General features: G+C 50.2%; 6 protein-coding genes across 6 annotated transcripts; 3 read left to right on the forward strand and 3 right to left on the reverse strand.

Annotated features, from left to right (window-relative positions):
• Positions 1 to 279: 279 nt before the first annotated feature.
• BGZ61DRAFT_557843 (putative ABC multidrug transporter) lies at positions 280 to 4,823 on the reverse strand (the record flags this gene model as incomplete). The annotated part of the gene is made up of 3 exons (XM_046255700.1): positions 280 to 286; positions 536 to 4,426; positions 4,471 to 4,823. 3 exons carry the CDS (start codon positions 4,821 to 4,823, stop codon positions 280 to 282), a joined length of 4,251 nt encoding a protein of 1,416 aa, XP_046098440.1.
• Positions 4,824 to 5,443: 620 nt separating this feature from the next.
• BGZ61DRAFT_364340 (uncharacterized protein) lies at positions 5,444 to 7,588 on the forward strand (the record flags this gene model as incomplete). Its single annotated transcript, XM_046241512.1, has 5 exons — positions 5,444 to 5,674; positions 5,735 to 6,015; positions 6,087 to 6,105; positions 6,242 to 7,078; positions 7,124 to 7,588. Coding segments are annotated over 5 exons (1,833 nt in total), but the record flags the coding sequence as incomplete, so codon positions are not given.
• Positions 7,589 to 8,006: 418 nt separating this feature from the next.
• On the reverse strand, positions 8,007 to 9,662 carry BGZ61DRAFT_364560 (amidase signature domain-containing protein; the record flags this gene model as incomplete). The annotated part of the gene is made up of 1 exon (XM_046241530.1): positions 8,007 to 9,662. One exon carries the CDS (start codon positions 9,660 to 9,662, stop codon positions 8,007 to 8,009), a length of 1,656 nt encoding a protein of 551 aa, XP_046098442.1.
• An 822-nt stretch (positions 9,663 to 10,484) lies between these two features.
• On the forward strand, positions 10,485 to 13,655 carry BGZ61DRAFT_498142 (major facilitator superfamily domain-containing protein; the record flags this gene model as incomplete). Its single annotated transcript, XM_046251245.1, has 5 exons — positions 10,485 to 10,787; positions 10,856 to 11,064; positions 11,214 to 11,342; positions 11,604 to 11,898; positions 13,590 to 13,655. The coding sequence occupies 5 exons, from the start codon at positions 10,485 to 10,487 to the stop codon at positions 13,653 to 13,655; spliced, it is 1,002 nt and encodes a 333-aa protein (XP_046098443.1).
• A 758-nt stretch (positions 13,656 to 14,413) lies between these two features.
• BGZ61DRAFT_509434 (uncharacterized protein) lies at positions 14,414 to 16,445 on the forward strand. Its single transcript, XM_046252001.1, has 2 exons — positions 14,414 to 14,695; positions 14,746 to 16,445. The coding sequence occupies exons 1-2, from the start codon at positions 14,549 to 14,551 to the stop codon at positions 16,342 to 16,344; spliced, it is 1,746 nt and encodes a 581-aa protein (XP_046098444.1). The 5' UTR covers positions 14,414 to 14,548; the 3' UTR covers positions 16,345 to 16,445.
• A 19-nt stretch (positions 16,446 to 16,464) lies between these two features.
• Positions 16,465 to 17,574, reverse strand: BGZ61DRAFT_460965 (Alpha/Beta hydrolase protein). The gene has a single exon (XM_046247080.1). It carries the CDS (start codon positions 17,513 to 17,515, stop codon positions 16,619 to 16,621), a length of 897 nt encoding a protein of 298 aa, XP_046098445.1. The 5' UTR covers positions 17,516 to 17,574; the 3' UTR covers positions 16,465 to 16,618.
• Between the last annotated feature and the right edge of the window lie 827 nt (positions 17,575 to 18,401).

Here is an 18,401-nt window from a genome sequence, read left to right on the forward strand (position 1 = left end):
ACTTTAAAGTCGGATATAATTTAGTTTAATATAAAGGACTGAAGGCTCCAGAAGTGCCAATACAGATTTAATTCTCTAGATAAACTAGGCGGATTCTGAATCCCCCAAACAAATTACGACAATCAACACAGACTTATTATCTCAATTCAACAATGCATCCTACAGAGTCATGAATGATGGAGTAAATACAAACAGCCCGACGGGCGAATGAGTGTGAGTAATATATTAAAAGAGGTATTTTTTAATTACTCAGATTATATAATACAAAATTTTGTTAATTTATAATCTTTAAAAGTAGTTTTATATTAAAGAAGAACTGTTTCTATTAATATAAGAATTTATATAGCTTAAGAAGCTAAATATAACTTAGGAATCTAAAAATGGCTCTTTAAAATACAGCTTAGAAAGCTAATATCTAATCGATAATAAAAAAGAAAGAGAAACTTCTATAAGAAGTAAATTATACAAGGATGATGTTTCTCAACAGTACAGCCTATAGGGCGAGACACGTTATAACCTGTTTGAGCCAACTTACAGCCTCCCCTTCTTGGACCCCCAAGTTCGTACTCTAAACAAGTAGTACAAAGCGACGGTTGCAAAGGTGTTAAAAATGAAGTAACACCAGAAGATACCATAATTGCGCCAGCGCTCGTCCCAAAAGATCTTCCGGGCAGCGAGATATTGGTCTGCCGATGATATAGAACAGTATTCGCACCCTGTCGTAGCTTCTGAGTTGTAGAGTCGGCCAGCCGCCGCTTCAAGATACTTGGAAAAGTACTGGCCGCATGTCTGTCCAAGCGGAGGGTCGATGACACTCAGTTCTTCATTGGAATATTTTACTTCTCGTCCGCGAAGAGCAGTACTTCCGATACCACCGATATAGTAGGTAAAGGGAGACACGCGCCACATGAAGATCCAAAACCCGGGCAATGCATCTGGGGGCTGCATCACGCCGTTGAAGTTAAAGGACAGACCGAACATTAGAATGGCAAACATGGCTGCTATTGCTGGGTCAGAGACCGTTGCAACAGCCATTTGAGCCATACTGGCAGCGTAGATGTAGAACTGCACAATGAAGAGCAGAACGAGCCCTTGGCTTTGGGAGATTGTGCTGGTGCCGAAGACGGTATAATAGAAGGATGCCCAGGCGCAGATTCCTAAGAGAACCTGCCATGGGAATTCGACCAGGATCTGAGACAGGATAAAGACCTTCCACGAGTAAACCCGGGATGGTCGCTCTTGGACCTCGAAGAGAGAGCGCTGCCTTACAAACTTTGGCATGACCTGGTTAACCAGGGTCGAGAAAATAGTGCAAAGAAGGAAAATGCTAAAGAGAGCGTTTTGGAATCCCTGCTGAGAACTGTCGGCCTTCCAGAAGGAAAACCCGATGAATAAGCCAGAGATAATACCGAGAACGAATTTGGAGTAGATGTATTCTGGCTGCCGGAAGTACTGCTGGAAAGCCCGGACAGCCACATGTCGAAATTGTCGGTGGATGGGAAGAGCAAACTCTCTGTCAAAGTCTGCTTCACTAGACTTGTTTGCAGAGGAAACGGTGACTTTGTTGAGCCTTTCCAGCTCCTCGAGAACCTCTCTCTTCTCTTGACTGTTGTTCCATTGGTCAACCCAGTTGACATTAGGGGCACCTGATCTAGAGACTATGTCGAGGATGTACTCGGGAGGACTCTCCAGAGCTTTTAGTTTCCGAGCTCCATTTCTCGAAAAATAGTCCAAAAGAATATGCGAATGAGACCCAATGTCCCCAAAATAGACAGTCTTGCCGCCTTGGGCCAGGAAGAGAAGCCGATCGAATATCTGGAATAGGAGCGCACTGGGCTGATGAATCGTTGTCAGGATTGCTTGGCCATTATCTGCCAGCTTCCGGAGAAACGAGCAAATCGTCCATGAGCTCTGGGAATCGAGTCCACTGGTCGGTTCATCGAGGAAGATGAGCAACGTAGGCTTTGCAACAAGCTCTACGCCAATGCCGAGTAGCTTCCTCTGCTCAACATTGAGACCCTCTCCAGGGTTACCCACTACTGCATCGGCGAAATCTTCCATTCCAAGCATCTCGATGACTTTCTCCACGTATTCGTATTTCTCCTGATCTGGCACAGACTGCGGCTGGCGTAATATGGCACTGAAACGAAGCGCCTCACGTACTGTAGTTGTTTCCAGGTGTAGATCCTGTTGCTGTACGTATCCAGTTCTTCTAGGGACGCTAGCAGCTAGAGATTGGCCGTTGACTGAGATGTCGCCCGTGACCACACCAATTGAGACTCGCTGGGCCAAGACGTCAAGCAGTGTAATTTTGCCTGCCCCTGAGACACCCATCAGTGCCGTCAGAGTACCGGGACGAACCCATCCGTTCACGTCATCCAGCAGGCGTCTTGTGCCTTCTGATACAGGAATATCGTAGATCAAGTTTCTCCACATGAGAATATCCCTCTGCTTGGGCAGATTCATTATCGTGTTGCCAGCTGAAAACTCGACAGTCCGAGTCCTCGGCAGAGCCTCGATGTCGTTCTCCTTTAGATACTGCCGAGCATGGCCAGGTAGAAAGACCAAGGCTTCGGCCTTTGATCCATGGGTCTTGACGTGCTCTGACGCAAAGAAGTAGATGAAATGGAACAGCACCAAGAAAGACACCAGGATCCCGTAGTTTCGCCAAAGATGGGAATAATGGTAATCGTAGTTTGCCTTGATGAAGTTGTCGCCGAAGACGTGAAGCTCGCCTGGCAGCGAACCGACGGCCGAACATATGACTGAGTTGCCGACTCCGTATGAAGGGATCAATGCATCACACGGGAAGTCTCGTCCGTGAAATTCGTTGCTGATCAGAGCCTCGAAGGCGTAGAAAATGGGATTCACCCATCGTATCCACGCAAACCACGACCGCATGTATGCCTGCGGGAGTGTAAAGCCGGTATATACAACGATGCAGAGGACCATGATTCCCGCCAAACTCATAGCTTGGCCAATGGTCTTGGTGCAAGCGGCCAGGCTGCGGAAGATTCCAGACATTGTTAAAACAGCAGTCAGGAGAAAGAGATAGAAGACGAAGAATGCCGATGCTTCTCGACGCAGGTTCGTCATAAAGTAAAGAATGACACTGAAGATTGAGCATCTGAGGATCTTGACTGGCAAGTCGCTCACAGAGCTTGCCAGGGCCTCCGCGAAAGGATGGACAAAGGCATACCTCTCCTGTTTCTCGACGATCCTCCGCTGGCTGTAGAGCTGCATGATTTCGTTCATTGTGATCAACGCGTTCATGAGGACAGCAAAGAAGATGACGGCACCCTTTTGGAAGAAAGCACTGCTGCTGTTGGGCGAGTTGTAGAATATTGAGCCTATGATGAGGGACAGCACAATCTGGACAATGACCGTGGAGAGCACAGTGGGAAGGTCATTCCGCATACGCTGATAAGCCCTTCGAAGGCAAAGCCGAATCTGCATGGGAATGGAGAGAAGGTAGGGACTGGCGGACCTGGTATGCCTGGCCTGCTGCTTTACATGGCTGTCTCGAATGTCCTTTGCTTGATGTTGGTCAAGAGGATGCTCTTGCTGGAAGGTCTCAATCTGCGTCTTGAGCTGCTGGTAGTCACGAATCTCCCTCCAGTACTGCTCAAACTCCTTTGGCGATCGGGGCACCTTCTCCCTCATGTCCAGGCGGGCTCGTCGTTCTCCTGGATTGGTGATGGCTGTCAAGAAATCCGGCACGACTTGCTGGGGATCCTTCTCCCATCCCATCTCCAGGAAGAACTCGACAGCCCGGGCACACGACCCAAAGAAGATTTCGCGGCCTTCGTAGAGGACAATGACCTTGTCGAAAAGGTCGTACATTGACTGAGAAGACTGATAGGCTGCCACGGCATGGCATGCCTTCCCCAGGTCCGCTGAGCGTCGTAGTGCCTCTGTAAACTGGAGAGCAGATGCGGCATCAAGTCCACGGGCACTGTTGTCCCAGGCCCCGATGCGTGCACGGGAGAGAAACATCTCGGCAATGCTAACCCGCTTCCGCTCGCCACCACTCACGCCCCTGATGAAGTTGTCACCGACTTTGGTGTTGTATGTATGGGTCAGCCCAAAGACAGCCATGACAACCTTGACGACAACATCGACGTAGTCGTTTCTGGACACGCCATTGGGTCGTTGCTGGGGAACACGAGCTGAAGCGGCGAACGAAAGAGTCTCCCCCACGGTCAAGTGAGGGAAATGCTCACCCACCTCTTGGTTGTACGCAACATCGCCACGATAGTGCTTGACCATGTCCTCAAAGCTGACCCCGTTGTAACGGATAAGGCTCTCGGGCTCCATCCGTACACCGTCGAGGTGTCCCGAAAGAGTCTTCAGAAACGTCGAGCAGCCGCTTCCGGGCCGGCCGAGGACCAGCAGCAATTCTCCGTTCTGTAGTATTCCATCGAAGCTGTTGAGAATCCGTCGTCTAGCGATTGGTCGGCATCCACGGACCATGTTGAAGGCTTTTTCTGAAAAGGAGTCATGATACCAGACAAGACCGTCTGCTGGATCTGGAGAGAAGAGCCCGAGCCACTGACGCTGAGGTTGGCGAAGCAAGCGGTTTGTGTCTGAGGCGCGATGCCAGCTTCAGTCATCGATTCGAGCATCGTCTCGGCCCATCGGTAGTGGTCAAAGTCTGGGCTGGTCGGGTCAAGACGAGGGTCGAGTTCGCCATGGTCACAGGGCTGAGTGGAAATCCGCCTTGCTTGCAAATCGGTTGCAATGCGAGCCAGTTGTTGAAGTTCTCTGTGGTCGAGGACTTCCGAGTCCCTTGCTGTGTTGTCTGTACTGGCGGAGTCGGCCATGTCTGCAACTGTAGAATGAAGGGAAGAGGAAGGGTGAAGAGTGGCGGGTATCGGCCAGGTTGGTGAGTGGCGAGGGACTTCGTTTAAGTAGCCTGGGCCAAAAGTACCTAGATCAAACAACTCCCGGACTTCAAACATGTCCCGAAATTCGGCACTACCGGGCTATATTCGTCCGATATTCCGCGTCTTTATTACGGTAGTGGTCTCCAAAAACCGGGCATGATCCGATATTATCCAGTCACGGCCTCCGGCTCCAGATCAGGGAGAAGTGGGGCATCGGCATCGGAGGATCGGAGGGTCGGCGGCCGGGGATTAAAGAGACCCGAGAGGATCCATCCGACTAACACTTAGTCCATGGACAGAACCTGGCAAAATGCAATTAAAACTTGGAAGCTACATATGACGGTCGCCATTCATTTGCTTCGCTTCATCACTCACACTCCTGTCACGGACAGCTCCGATGAAGGAACTGAGCCCGAAGCCGGGGCCGCGAGGGATCCCCAGTAGTCGACGGAGAGACAAGGTTCAGCTCTCCTGCAACTTCTGCAAGAAAATGAAGTACCTCGGCCTTGTTCTTTGGCTGTTTGCAAAAGAAGCTGACTGATTTGCTTGATAGACAGAAGTGTGACCGCCAAAGGCCTTGTGGGAATTGCCAGACCCGTGGCCACTCATCCACCTGCGCCTATTCACCAAACACGCCGGTTCACCCGCCCAGGCCTCCTACGTCGGCCTCGTCCAGCCTTGTACAGAGATTAAACAAACTCGAAAATCTCTTGACAAGTCTCGTGCAACCAGAGGACCAGCAAGAGCCAGGCTCAACGTATGAGATCCGTCAATCCCGAACAGAACCTGTTCGAGAACAAGGCTTCCAACTTCGATACGGCATCTCGGACCCTCCATCCCAGCCTCAGAGCGCCCTATCAGACTCTGGCAGCATGTTATTCGACTCGAATGGCCCCATCCACGTCCACGGTTCCCACTGGTCGGCCATATTGGATGGCATCGCTGAGCTGAGGAGCTGTCTCAACGAACATAACAATATGCCTACAATACAACAGCCTTCCAAGGGACCCTTGCTCTTTGCCGGTTGTCACGAGTCGATATCAAAACAGCAAATCCTGGCGTCAATGCCGGAGCGAAATTTGGTAGATATCCTGGTTTTTCGATACTTCAACATGCACCTACCTGGTGAGTACCCGGAATTCGCATCCCGCTAATGTGCACCTTTCTCACAAATACCGTCAAGTACGTGTGCATAAACAGTCATTCCTTAGAAGAGTATGTCAATCAATCAGTTGGTTACTCAAATATTACGCCTCGTTTCCATGCCTTGGATTGTTTTGCTTTCGGTTACAAGCTACCTAGCATGGCTTTGGATCCAGTCTTTGACGTGTTGTAGCTGACAGAAATTACTCTAGTATGAAACGTTCTGGGCAAACCCATCTGCCGTCTCCCTCCCATGGCTTGCCATTCTCTACAGCATCTTATGCCTGAGGACGCTGTCTAGCTCAGGTGCACAAACAGCTGCCGCTCCTGAGCATGATGCCATGCAGTGCCAATCGCCGCAGCCAAAATTCCTTCAACAGACTGTCCAGTGTCTTGTGCTTGGCGATTACAGTCGAGGCGGCCCCGACGTCATTGAAGCGCTCATGCACTATTTAGCCATCGAGTTTGTCAGGCAACCTGATGCCGAAGTGGGCAAATGGATGCTGTCGGGAATAATCATTCGTCTGGCTCTTCGAATGGGCTACCATCGCGAACCATCCCGGTTTCCCGGCATCACGGCCTTCCAATGCGAGATACGAAGACGTGTCTGGTGCTTCTTGTACGTAATCGATACCATTTCTTCCATTCAGATGGGGATGCCACGAATGATAAAAGACGGCCAGTGGGATACGGAGTCTCCTCGAAATCTCTACGACGATGACTTCGATGAGGATGTTGAATCACTCCCACCGTCACGGCCTGAAACTGAGGTAGCCCCTATGCTCTTTTTACAAAGCAGGCACAAGCTCGTCTCAATCATCGCCGCAGTTTGGGATACAAACCTCTCAATTGCCGACAAAGACGGCTCCTTCTACACAAAAAGCAACCATTTAGGGGGGTTATTGCAACAAACATATGATAGTTTCTCTGCTGGCCTCAAATTCGATAATCTGTCCGATTGCCTCTCCAACACCGCGCACGACATAGCTCATCGTCTAAGTCTCGCGATTCTATTGCAAAAGGGAAGATTACCGCTATATCGGCAACATGTCCAGGCGTTCGAAGGTGCCATGACCAGCAACCCAACAACCGAGCTCAGTGAATGGGAAAGCTCTACATGTGCTAAGTCCGTCGATGCGTGTCTCGAGGCCGCAATGAAGTTGCTTGAGTACCACAGCATTCTTTACGCGGAAACGCAACCAGATGCCAGCCTGGTTCCGGTGAGGTGGATTTTATCGTCTGTCGTCGCGCACGAGTTTCTGATGGCCACTACTGTCCTCTGTACTTACCTGTACCGCAAGGCAAGTTCCCTACCCGTTGGCATCCAGGGCGAGGATGACGAACGTTGCATCGAAATTGAGCTGGCTCTCTCGAAAGCGCGTGAGATATGGGTGACGCAGGTGGATCGTTCGAGTGAAGCAAGGAAGGCGGTAGATATGCTGGAGAAGTTGTTTAAGAAGTTACACGGAGCTGAAGGTATGGATGATAGGCAGGTGATGAGTTTCCCGATGAGCGACTTAATCTCTTTAGATTCCGAGCTTATGTATTATTTTAATTAGTTATGGGCACTTTTCATTGCATATATATATAGTATTATTATTTTCTTATTTAGTATCTAATTTGGGCACCTAAATAGATTCAGAATTTATAGCACTCAATAAATAGTAAGGTTTAAATACTTGAGTGAATATTCTTAGAGCAAATAAAGCATAAAAAACCAGACTGATGGTTAGAGTTCCGATAGTTGTAGCTACATGCATACTTAACCACGAGTTAGTGTCGTCTAGTAGCAGGTGCTGACAGTGCGTATAATTTGAGCCTGGTAAGAAATAGACCTTTGAGATAGGTAAGAGAGATAAGATTATAGAGAAGAATTTGATAGCAATCAGCATATACTTGTTATCTCCATTCAGCAATGCATCTAACAGAGCCACGAATGATAGAATAGAAATCAGCCCGATGGGCGAACTAGTGTAGCTACTGAATATTTCCCATAATGGGATGGATACATTCCGCAATAGTAAGAAGCTTCTCATCTTCAAACTTTTGGCCTGCCAGCTGTACCGACAGTGGAAGTCCATGGAACCTATGAGGTTCATACAGAGCCTGGAGTCGAGCATCTTCAGTGCTAAAGGGTTGGAAGTCTTTGTACGGGACATCAACCTCTTTGTCGCACTTCATGCCTAAAGGCAGGGAGATGGCCGGCCAGTCAACCGCGTTGAAAACAGTTGTAAAGGTAGTATCTGTCCACTCGTCAATGGGAAGAGCCGGGTTGGGGCTTGTCACCCAAAGGAGAGCATCGAGCGGACTACCACTCGCGTTCCATGCTTGCTTCATCTGGATGTTGAGGAGCGCAAGCTTCTGGTTTAGCTCGTGAACGTCCTCAATCTTCAATCCCTTGGACCATCGGGACCCCAGAATACCCGTCTTTTCCACAATGTCCATGGTCGGCTCCTTTGAAATTTCCTTGGTCAATGTAGAGATTCCCTGGACATGGATAAATGCCTTGCAGAGATTCCAGACCTCGGACATGTCTGGCGGTGTAAACTCGACCAACTCATATCCAGCCAGCCGCAGACGCTCCTGAGCTGCTAGAAAGCCTCGCCTCACAGGAGGAAAAAGATGACAAAAATTGTTAGTTATATCCAGGGCCCAAACTCCAATACGAGGCCTTGCTGGCGCCGTGATGCTCAACCAGGGAGACGGATACAAAAAGGGGTCCTTCTCCCATGGCTTGAAATCACTGACCAGCTTCGTTATCAGTCGAATATCTCTAACTGAGTGACCCATAAAGCCAAATGTTGCCACGGGGCCCAACTGTGTGATGCCTATGATGCCAGGGTCCAGAATGGATCTGCCATCGGCGGGGAGACGATAGCCGCTGGGTCGGTAACCGACGACGCCATTCGCCATCGCGGGCATTCTAGCAGACCCAGCGCCGTCGGAGCCCAGTCCGAAGAGAGATGCACCCATGGCGAGAGCAGTACCTTCACCGCCAGACGAGCCACCGGCCCCGAAGCCGCTCTTGTGTGCATTCAGAGTTCTCCCAAACACTACGTTGATGGTGTCTGCGGCGAGACAGGTTTGGGGGACGTTGGTTTTGGCAACGACGACAGCGCCAGAATCAATGAGGATCTGTACAAGGTACGAGTTGGACTTTGCAGGGTCGAAACAGAAGGCCGCAATGCCGGCAGATGAATCGTGTCCCTCGACATCCATATGGTCTTTGACGGTGATGGGTAGACCATGCAACGGTCCGACGACGTTGCCAGTCTCTTTCAGGTGCTTATCAAGCTCCTTTGCACGCAGAATGGCTCTCTCAAAGTTGACCTCGGTGATGAAATTGGTCAAACTGTCCGCCGCAGCAGCTCGCTTGCAGAACGAAGTGACGAGGTTCTCGGCGCTTACGCTTCCAGCAGCGATCAGGCTGAGAGTTCCAACAGCATCATGTTTGCTTGTGTTGGTCAAGTCGAGTTCCTCCGGTGTCAACACGCCGCTCTCTAGTAACGTTTTGAGAGGATTGTATTCTGCCACTTGGTCGTGAACCTTGATCTGCCAATGCTGCGGGATGAGCGAGGCGCGATGCTCCCGCTTGGCTGCCACTATATCCTGCCAGTTGAATGGAGCAGACATTGGATGTTTTGATACAGAGTGACGTGGAAAAAAAAGTAAGGATTTTGGATTGGCCTTTGAATATAATAGAGTCTGGGACTGGAGTTGCGTTACGGGGAAAATGTAACGACTTGGGAAGGCGACTGCAAATGCACTGTTGGATCTTTTATCGGCCAACGTCCAAGCAGTTGATACTTGATTCCGAGGGCCTCAGATGGTTTCCGAGCTGACAAACCCCTGCTGAAGCTGATTCAGCACATTTGTAGTTTCGATTCCTATTCTAGACTGGGGTAGCTAGTTTGTAACTTAACCCTGTTCGCGCGCGCGCGAACCTTAAGGAGAACAAGCCAGTTATATTGGAAACCGTAGTGCTCGGCAAATTGTCCCATCATTAAACGCGGGGTTCCGAGTCTAGGGACGAATGAGAGTGCCAGCTTTTCGGGATCCTCCGAAGATGGCGCCCGGAACCGAGTCTTAGACCGGAGCTCTCTTGTCGTCGCTCTCTTGTCATTCCTCTCTATAACCATGGCACTTAGACGTGAGAGAAGGGAATTTCGGAAACTCGGAAAGGGTCATACCGATCGTCATCACGCACTGGTGGTAGCTGTATCTACGTATAATAGGGTAACTGATCTAGGTGTCATATAAGAGCCAGCTCCCTTCATCCCAGTTAGCATTTGCGAGCCCGGAAAACAATCTTTCGCCTCCAGTACATAGTAAAAGCCAACTCCCACCGCGTCAACTATGACCTCTAACTCGGAAGCCCTGGTGAAGATGGCGAATCTGCCAGATAAGCAATCACCTACCGACGTTGAGGTAGGAACTTCGTCAGAAGTCATCGACATGGTACCCGGAACCAGACTCTTGCTTGGCCAGAGCAGAGACAGGCAGTCTCTCGACATTATCTTGTCACCTGAACCATCCAGCGACCCTGATGATCCCCTCAACTGGAGTACTCTGCGCAAGTTCCGCTCCTTCTTCGTGGTAAACCTCTATTCCTTTATGGTTGCCGTGGTGTCATTGTCTACTGCTGTCACCTATGGTGCACTTATCGCTGAGTTTCACACCACGGCATCATACTTGAATGTTGGAAGCGCCGTCTCTATACTATTTATCGGAATGGGCAATATTATCTGGAATCCCATGGTAAGTTCTTCTGCTAGTCAAAGCTGAATCACCGCGCGTCTTGGAAAGACAACTTCTGACAGGACCAGGCACTTCGCTATGGTCGCCGACCGGTCTATATACTCTCTTGTCTCTTGACCGGCGTCGCTCAAATCGTTGCCGCTACTGCGCAGAGAAGCGACGTCTTTGTCGGCTCTCGAATATTGATGGGCTTCGTTGCCGCGCCATTTGAGCAGCTTCCCGCCGTGACTGTAAATGATCAGTTCTTTGTCCATCAGCGAGGCTTTGCCTTGTCGATGTATGTCCTTGCGGCTACTCTTGGGTGAGTGACACTGCGGGCTTTATTCTCTACAATGTTTTTCCCGATGCGGGTTGCGAGCTATCAGCTCATATTCTTCGCTTGGTCACTATTGCTTGTTGGCTCCTTGCTAATGTCTTCTGCGATAGATCCTTCCTTGGGCCTCTTGCCACGGGCTTCATCGTCGATGGAGTTGGCTGGCGATGGGTATACTGGATCTTTGCCATCGCAATGGCGCTCGTCTCGATTCTGGCATTCTTCCTTTTAGAGGAAACTGGGTACAACCGAGATGATAACACGCGCCGGGGTTCTGGGCCACCACTCCAGGCTAAGAGCTACCGTGATAAACTGGGACTGATATCCAATCTCAAGCTCCCTCAATCACTTGGCATCACTATCATCCAGCCAATTAAGCTTCTCGTCGAGCCCATCATCCTCTGGTCAGCCTGCATCTACGGATTCGGCATTTCGTGGCTCGCTATTATGGCCTTCACCTCCAACACTGTCTTCCAGAGCCCTCTATATGGTTACCACTTCAGTTACACTGCTGTCGGTCTCACGAGTCTGTCGCCCCTCGTCGGCAGCATGGTCCTCTTTTACGTAGGAGGAGCTGGAACGGATCGTTTCATGATCTGGCAGGCCCGCCAAAACAATGGCGTCATGGAACCGGAATCACGCATCTACTCCGCGTTGGTGGCGGGACCCATTATGGGCGCTGGGCTTGTTCTCTACGGAGTCGGAGCTTCTTCCGGGCTGCCATGGATTGTGCCAGTCGTCGGAATGGGGCTCATTGGAGCAGGAATCCCAATTGCGGGAGAAGTATCACTGGGTTATGTCACCGAATGCTACTCGCACAAGGCTGGAGAGGCATCCACTGCCATGATTACGGTGCGCAACATCATTGCGTGTGCCATGATCTTCGCTACGGAGCCTTGGATCAACAACAACGGCCTAAGGGATACGTTCATCATCATGGGTGCCCTTTGTCTCTTCGTATTTTGGTCTGGATTGCTTCTCATTTGGAAGGGGAAAAGCTGTCGCCGCCGGTCTGCCAGGCTTTGGGGGTTACTTTGACGGCTGACGGCAGCTGATTTACCCTTCTACATGGACAGGAGATTGACAAGAGTTCATCAGGAGGTGTGGATGATGTGTGGCTGTGGTCTGTTGAGCTCGAGGTTATTTAGTTCCTAGCATTGTTTGTAGAAGTTTTGTGAATCGTAAATATTCATTCGTTCATACTGAGATTGAGATTTTGATTGTATGGGTATTCCGTGATTGACCTCATCAAAGCTTTCCATTCCAGTTGACTAACTGACACTCCCGATGTTGCACGTTCACATTTTTGGTAACGTATATCACCCATCTCATGGCGAAGGCACGGCTGAAGCTCGAGATGCCCGGTTAGCATAAACGTAGTAAGATACTTCTTCCTGTTCCGACCTCATTTCATTGATAGGGTTGATTTGCCATCCCACCTCTATGCCGAAAGGTCCAACGCTCCTTGGACGTTCCGGAGTGTTTGGCCAATCAGATGTCATTCCGAAGCCAGCTTACAAAAGTCATCTGAAGATGCTGCTGAGGCTGACAAATGACTAGGACCTTGACTGGTTACGCACTTTGAGGCTTGATCCGACCCTGATTGCGCGTCATGTTGGCCATTAGTAAGAATGCCAAGTCGCGCCGAGACTGAGACCCTTGCAGCCCAAGCCTCGCAATTCAACGATTGATACAAGTAAATCTGTAGCTAAGTCTCCTGCTAAGGCGGTAATTACTGTAACTTTTGTGGCTATGTAGCATGATTAACCCTTGAGCCCCTGAACCGCCAGCCGAGACATTTCCGAATAACCGGTCTACCGAACAGATCTTTTCCAGTGTCTAGCTCGGGTCGAGTGATGGCATTATCCTGCTTCGGAACTGGGCTCATTCCGACGTCTAGCTCATTTTCTCAACGCGGGAAGATCCGAGACACTCAGTGAGTTCGGTGACGAAGAAACCCGCCAGTTCACATTTGGATGACGCTTGATATGGTATTGTCGATCTGCCCAGACTCACGCGTGATGGGTTTCTGTCGGTATCCTTCTCACAGACAAGACGCGGGATCTGCCAGCTCTTTTCTCTTCTGGCCTATGTTGCATGGCATGGTGAATATTAGCGTGTCTGCAATCTAGAGTCGAATGCCAGTCCTGTCTGGTATTTTGTGAAACGGATACACCGCAGAAAGGATGGCTTGCATCGCTCATCGTGACAGTTGCCTTCTCATCGTCAAGGACAGCAGCGTAGCTTTTCTTGAAAACATCGCACAGTCGACGCTCTTCGTCAGTGAACGCTACCTCGCAAATCTGCTCATGATACGCTGGCAGTTTTAGCTCGTCGGCGATAAGACCCTTTGTTCGTCGAAGACAAATAGCCTGGACTAGCTTTCGCAGGGTCTCAATGCCCCTAGGTTGGTGGTTCTTGACAGACGCCACAATTTTGGGGCTAAAAGCTGAGGCCTTGTCCAATGGGTTCGCTCTAATGAATTCGAGCAAAGAGCCGAAATATTTAACGAATATTGGCGTCCCTGTAGGCCACCACCGATATCTAGGGATTAGGGCGTTGATAGATTTGAAGCGCTTGATGGCCCAGTTTCAAATTATGTGGGCGACGTCTGTGAGTCTCAAAGTTCATGCTATGGAGCCTAACGACAAAATGTGTACCATACATTGAATCGCTTCGGAGTGATCTCTGCCAGGAATTCCGAGAAACCTTGAATTCGCCCGCCATCATGGTCGCATATGTGCTTAGGGGTTCGAGCGATTCGGGTCGGCATAAAACTGTTGCCGTAATCTGTCCTTGGGCCAAAAACACACTGTACTGCAGCAATCTATCTTGACTTTCATCCTGGCATCCTGCCACTTCAGCACAAGGGAGAACAAAATTGGACGAAGAGCCATTTTTGGTCTAGGATGGGAGCCCCTGCAACTTCCAGCTACACAGATCTACATTGTCCCCCCATGGATACTATCAGCTATTGAAGTCATTCCATGTACAGTTACTTCTGCCGGGGTTCAAGTGGGGCGAGCTATCAATGTGGCTTTCAATAGTCCATCACTATTCCTGGAATGCTCTCCCTTTTCTTCTTAGCTTGCCACCTTTTCCTTGACAGATATCACTAAAATAAAGCTACAGCACCAAGTTGTCCAATAAGATGGTGATACCATCCAGGGGCACATGGCTCGCAAGCTGCACCTGAACCACATAACCTCCACTTTGAAATTAGGTCCCCGGGCTACATTCCCCAGGAGTTCTAGCGTGTGTTGGCTGGAGGCTACGGAGTCCGTCACCCAACCTTACGACCTAGATCATTGTCCGACCCTTCTCTAACCTACGGCTGTTCACTCCGATCTCTCAATTAAGCATCATTTCAACCAAAATTCTCTCTTACCTACGACGCAAACTGGAAAAGCGCCCGGATAGCGACGTCCCCAAGCGCATCGCGACTGAGATGTCCTGGGACACGGGTAACCCAGCCTCGGGCAAGGTCGGGCTTCAAAATGGAGTAAATTTCCCTGGCCTTCAGAAAATTCTCAAACTCCTTGCAGTCCTCGTGGCTGCTTCTATTTCCATCGGCCTCTGGTTTACCTTTGCACGGGTTAGTAGTCATCATGCGCGAATCCAGGCTCGTCTCTAACCCGGTATCAGCTCACTCCACCTTCTGTCATTCCCACTGGCTCTCTTGCTCATGATGGCTCTGATGCTCCTGGAAGCTCACCTCTTTCGGAGAGACCTGATGCTTCAGAAAACCCTCCAGTCGACGAAAGCCCTGTCATTCCGGAAAGCACTCCTATCCCGGAAGGCGAGTCGAAGCCAGCTATTCCACCACCTAAGCAGTGGGATGTCAGCGGCTGGCCCATGCCAGAGGACCCTCCGCGGCCGCTGCGCAACGACCGACGTTTCGTCGTCATCGTGCCCGCCACATCACCAAGCGTGGACCTCTGCAAGGTCATGTTCACCGCTATGGCTCTTGGCTATCCGGCCCCCATCTTGGTCGGATGGGGGATGGATCACCGCACCCTAACAAAATGGGATGGTGGCCAAAACATCATCAAGGTCCCTGCTGTACTGGGGTATCTTGACTCGGTCCTGCGTGCTGATGCACATCCCAGTGAGAAGTTGGAGGATGATGATATTGTGCTTATCGTTGACGCCTTTGATGTGTGGTTCCAGCTACCCCCAGAGGTTCTATTACAGCGGTATCACAATATCAACGAAAACGCAAATGCCAGACTGCGTGAGCAGTGGCAGGGACCAGGACCTGTGCCCATGTATCAGACCGTTGTGGCTGGGAGTGAGAAAAACTGCTGGCCTAGGCCTTGGATTGATGGCAACAATCTACAGTGCCCTTACCTTCCTGATAGCCCGATCAGGGAAGACCTCTATGGCCCAGAGACTGATAAAAACCAGACAATTAGCCATGACCTACGGCCTCGGTACATCAATGGAGGTGTTTACATGGGGGAGGCAGGCGACATGAGACGTTTGTTCCGCCGTGGTACAGGCACAATGATGGAAAAGATTGATAAGGGCATGCATATAATGAGCGAGCAGGGCATTACCGGTCAAGTGTTTGGCGAGCAAGAAGTCTGGCGACAGTGGCGAAGAGAAAATCCTGCACCTATGAGTGCGGCCCTGGCTCTGGTTGAACGGGACTTCGAATACCACATTGGGCTGGATTACTATCAAGTCATTACTGTGCAAACGCAGAATGGGAAGGATGATGGAAGGATTCTTACATTGAACAACCAAACCGCCATCGACGAATATTCCCAAGATCTGGGCATACAGCCTGTGCGACTACAAGGTGTGCCGGACGATATCCGGACCGCGCGAAACCCACTGGAAGGCCTCGTTGATAAACCGGACTGGGGAGAGATGCCACTATACGCCGACTTCTTCACAGAATCTGTGCCCGTCATACTGCACCACAATGGCATAGCCGAGGGGCAAAAGGCACGGCGCTGGGACTGGTGGCACATGCCATGGTTTTTCAAGCACCTGCGGCAGCTCCTTCAACGTCGCTTGATGCCAGGTGAGCCGGCTGTGTTGGCCACGGTACAGACTGAGAACGGTCCCATCACCTACCGACCGCTAGATGCTGAGACGTTGGGGAAAAAGCCGCGATGGATGAAGAGCTCTGTCTTCGAGCGTATGGAGGAAGTTGAGTTTGATGCAATCTGTGGCGCGCCAAATGAGCTTTGGTGGGATGAGATATTCCGTGACGGCCAGGGACCTTTGGTTTAGATGTAATATAGAGGTTATGAATATGAGCTTGAGACTTATGGCGTTGGTAGAGAAAGAGGGAGATAGAAATTAGGCGTCAAATTCAAGGTACAATTAATTCACAGTCCAGATCCGTGCCAACTAGTCTCCAAGTTACGCGTCTGCGCTTGGTTTATTGATAATCAGTGAGCAGACATTCATTAAACAGCAATATTGCCATTCCTTACCCCTCTAAATACAGAAGACTTAGGTTTGCGCAAAAAATAGCATTCTCTCTCATCATGCATCCCGCGAATCATAAGCGCGTGTTCCATTCGTGAATCGACAGAATAGCATCGGCGAAAGCTTGTGGTGCTTCCATAGGAAATGCGTGGCCAACATCAGCCTCTCTCCTCTCGTGCCGGCCGGAGAACATCTTAGAGTGTGCTGCAGTGCCACCTGGCTTCAGCGGGTCCTGCAGGCCGTCCAAAGTGATCGAAGGCACTGTTATCAGCGGTTTGGAAGCCAATTTGTCTTCGAGTAGCTGGAAGACAGGGTCCCCTTCCTCAGAGCCAAAACAAAATCGATATGCATGAATTACGATATCGACGAAATCGGGATTATCGAATGAAGTTGCCGTACGCTCAAAGAACGAATTGCTGAAGGAGAAGGTAGGTGACCACTGTCGCCAGAGCATAAGACAAAGATCCTGCCTGTGTTGCTCCAGGCATGCTCTTCCGCGTTCATGCTGGAACAAATGCTGGTACCACTGGACATATTCAAGACTCGGCTCACTCGCCTTGCTCCCGCCGACGCGGTCAACTATGTCATATCCGGCGTACGAAACAAGTCCATGGACGCGATCTGGCCAGAGCGCTGCGGCCACGCATGAGGCAACACCACCCCAGTCAAATCCCCCCAGGATGGCTTTCTTGATACCGAGTGCATCCAACAGCTCAATGACGTCTGATCCAAGAGCTGCCTGTTGGCCAGTCCTCATGGCGGTTGGCGAGAGGAAACGAGTTGGGCCAAATCCTCGTAGATAAGGGATTATGACTCGTGCACCATTGGAAGCGAGTATCGGGGCTACTTCGTCGAAGGAATGGATATCGTAGGGAAAACCATGAGAAAGAACAACAGGCCAGCCGGACGTAGGGCCATGCTCGTAGTACCCTATCTCTAGAGTGGGCGTCCGAATCGTTTTGAGCGTCATTCTGTGTGTATCCAATATTTGTTTAGAGAATATCGATTATTTTGGTTGTAGGCTAAAAGATTGTCTCGCATTATAAAAGGGTAGAGAGAGGGAAGTACAGGTAGAAATAGTAATGCACGCCCTAACGAAGACATCGAGGATTACTAATTCTGGGGCTGGATATAGACCCGATACTACCCTAAATACACTACGTCATCCCGGTCTGGTGTTTTCTTTTTGGGCAACGATCGTACCTCTTTGGCGATGAAAGGAAAAGCGTCGCTACTGGTCGTGAAGTCACCCATGGGATATAGATCTATATATCATGCCGAGACATGATCGCAACCCCACTCGAGCATCGTCAGTGTTGCTGGACTCTTATATTGCCAGCCGCAGCAACCAGTTTTTGGCTTGTTTCAGATCAGACGTAATACAGATGTAGCTCTTATAGAAGCGATCATGCATATATAGGAACTATATACTCCATGCGCGGCTTTAATTAAGACGGCCAACTCCAGCTTTTCACAATTCGCAACACCTCCACATCCCTTAGCCACTCCCATATTCCTAACCCTCCACATTCCCCGCCCTCCACATCCCCCGTCCTCCACGTTCCCCGTACCTCTTTCAGTCCGCATTCTTTCCATTCTTTCGGACATCTTGATGATGACGGGATGAGCGCCAACCAAGTAGATACGGGTGATCTACTTTAAACCGACAAACCCAATCCATCTGCCCCAATATCTAGCAAGAGCAGAAGATCTTTGACATCTTCATACCCCTCAACCCGAAGGCCGGAGTATCACTCCTCACTGGTCTTCATAGCAGCAAGTCTCCGGGATGTCGGCTCCACGTTCGCGAGCGATCTTCCAAACTCTTTCGGCATTTCCGAAGTGGGGGGCCGACA

Source organism: Ilyonectria robusta, assembly GCF_021365365.1.
Source record: "Ilyonectria robusta strain PMI_751 chromosome Unknown BGZ61scaffold_25, whole genome shotgun sequence".
Taxonomy (NCBI): Eukaryota; Fungi; Ascomycota; class Sordariomycetes; order Hypocreales; family Nectriaceae; genus Ilyonectria; species Ilyonectria robusta.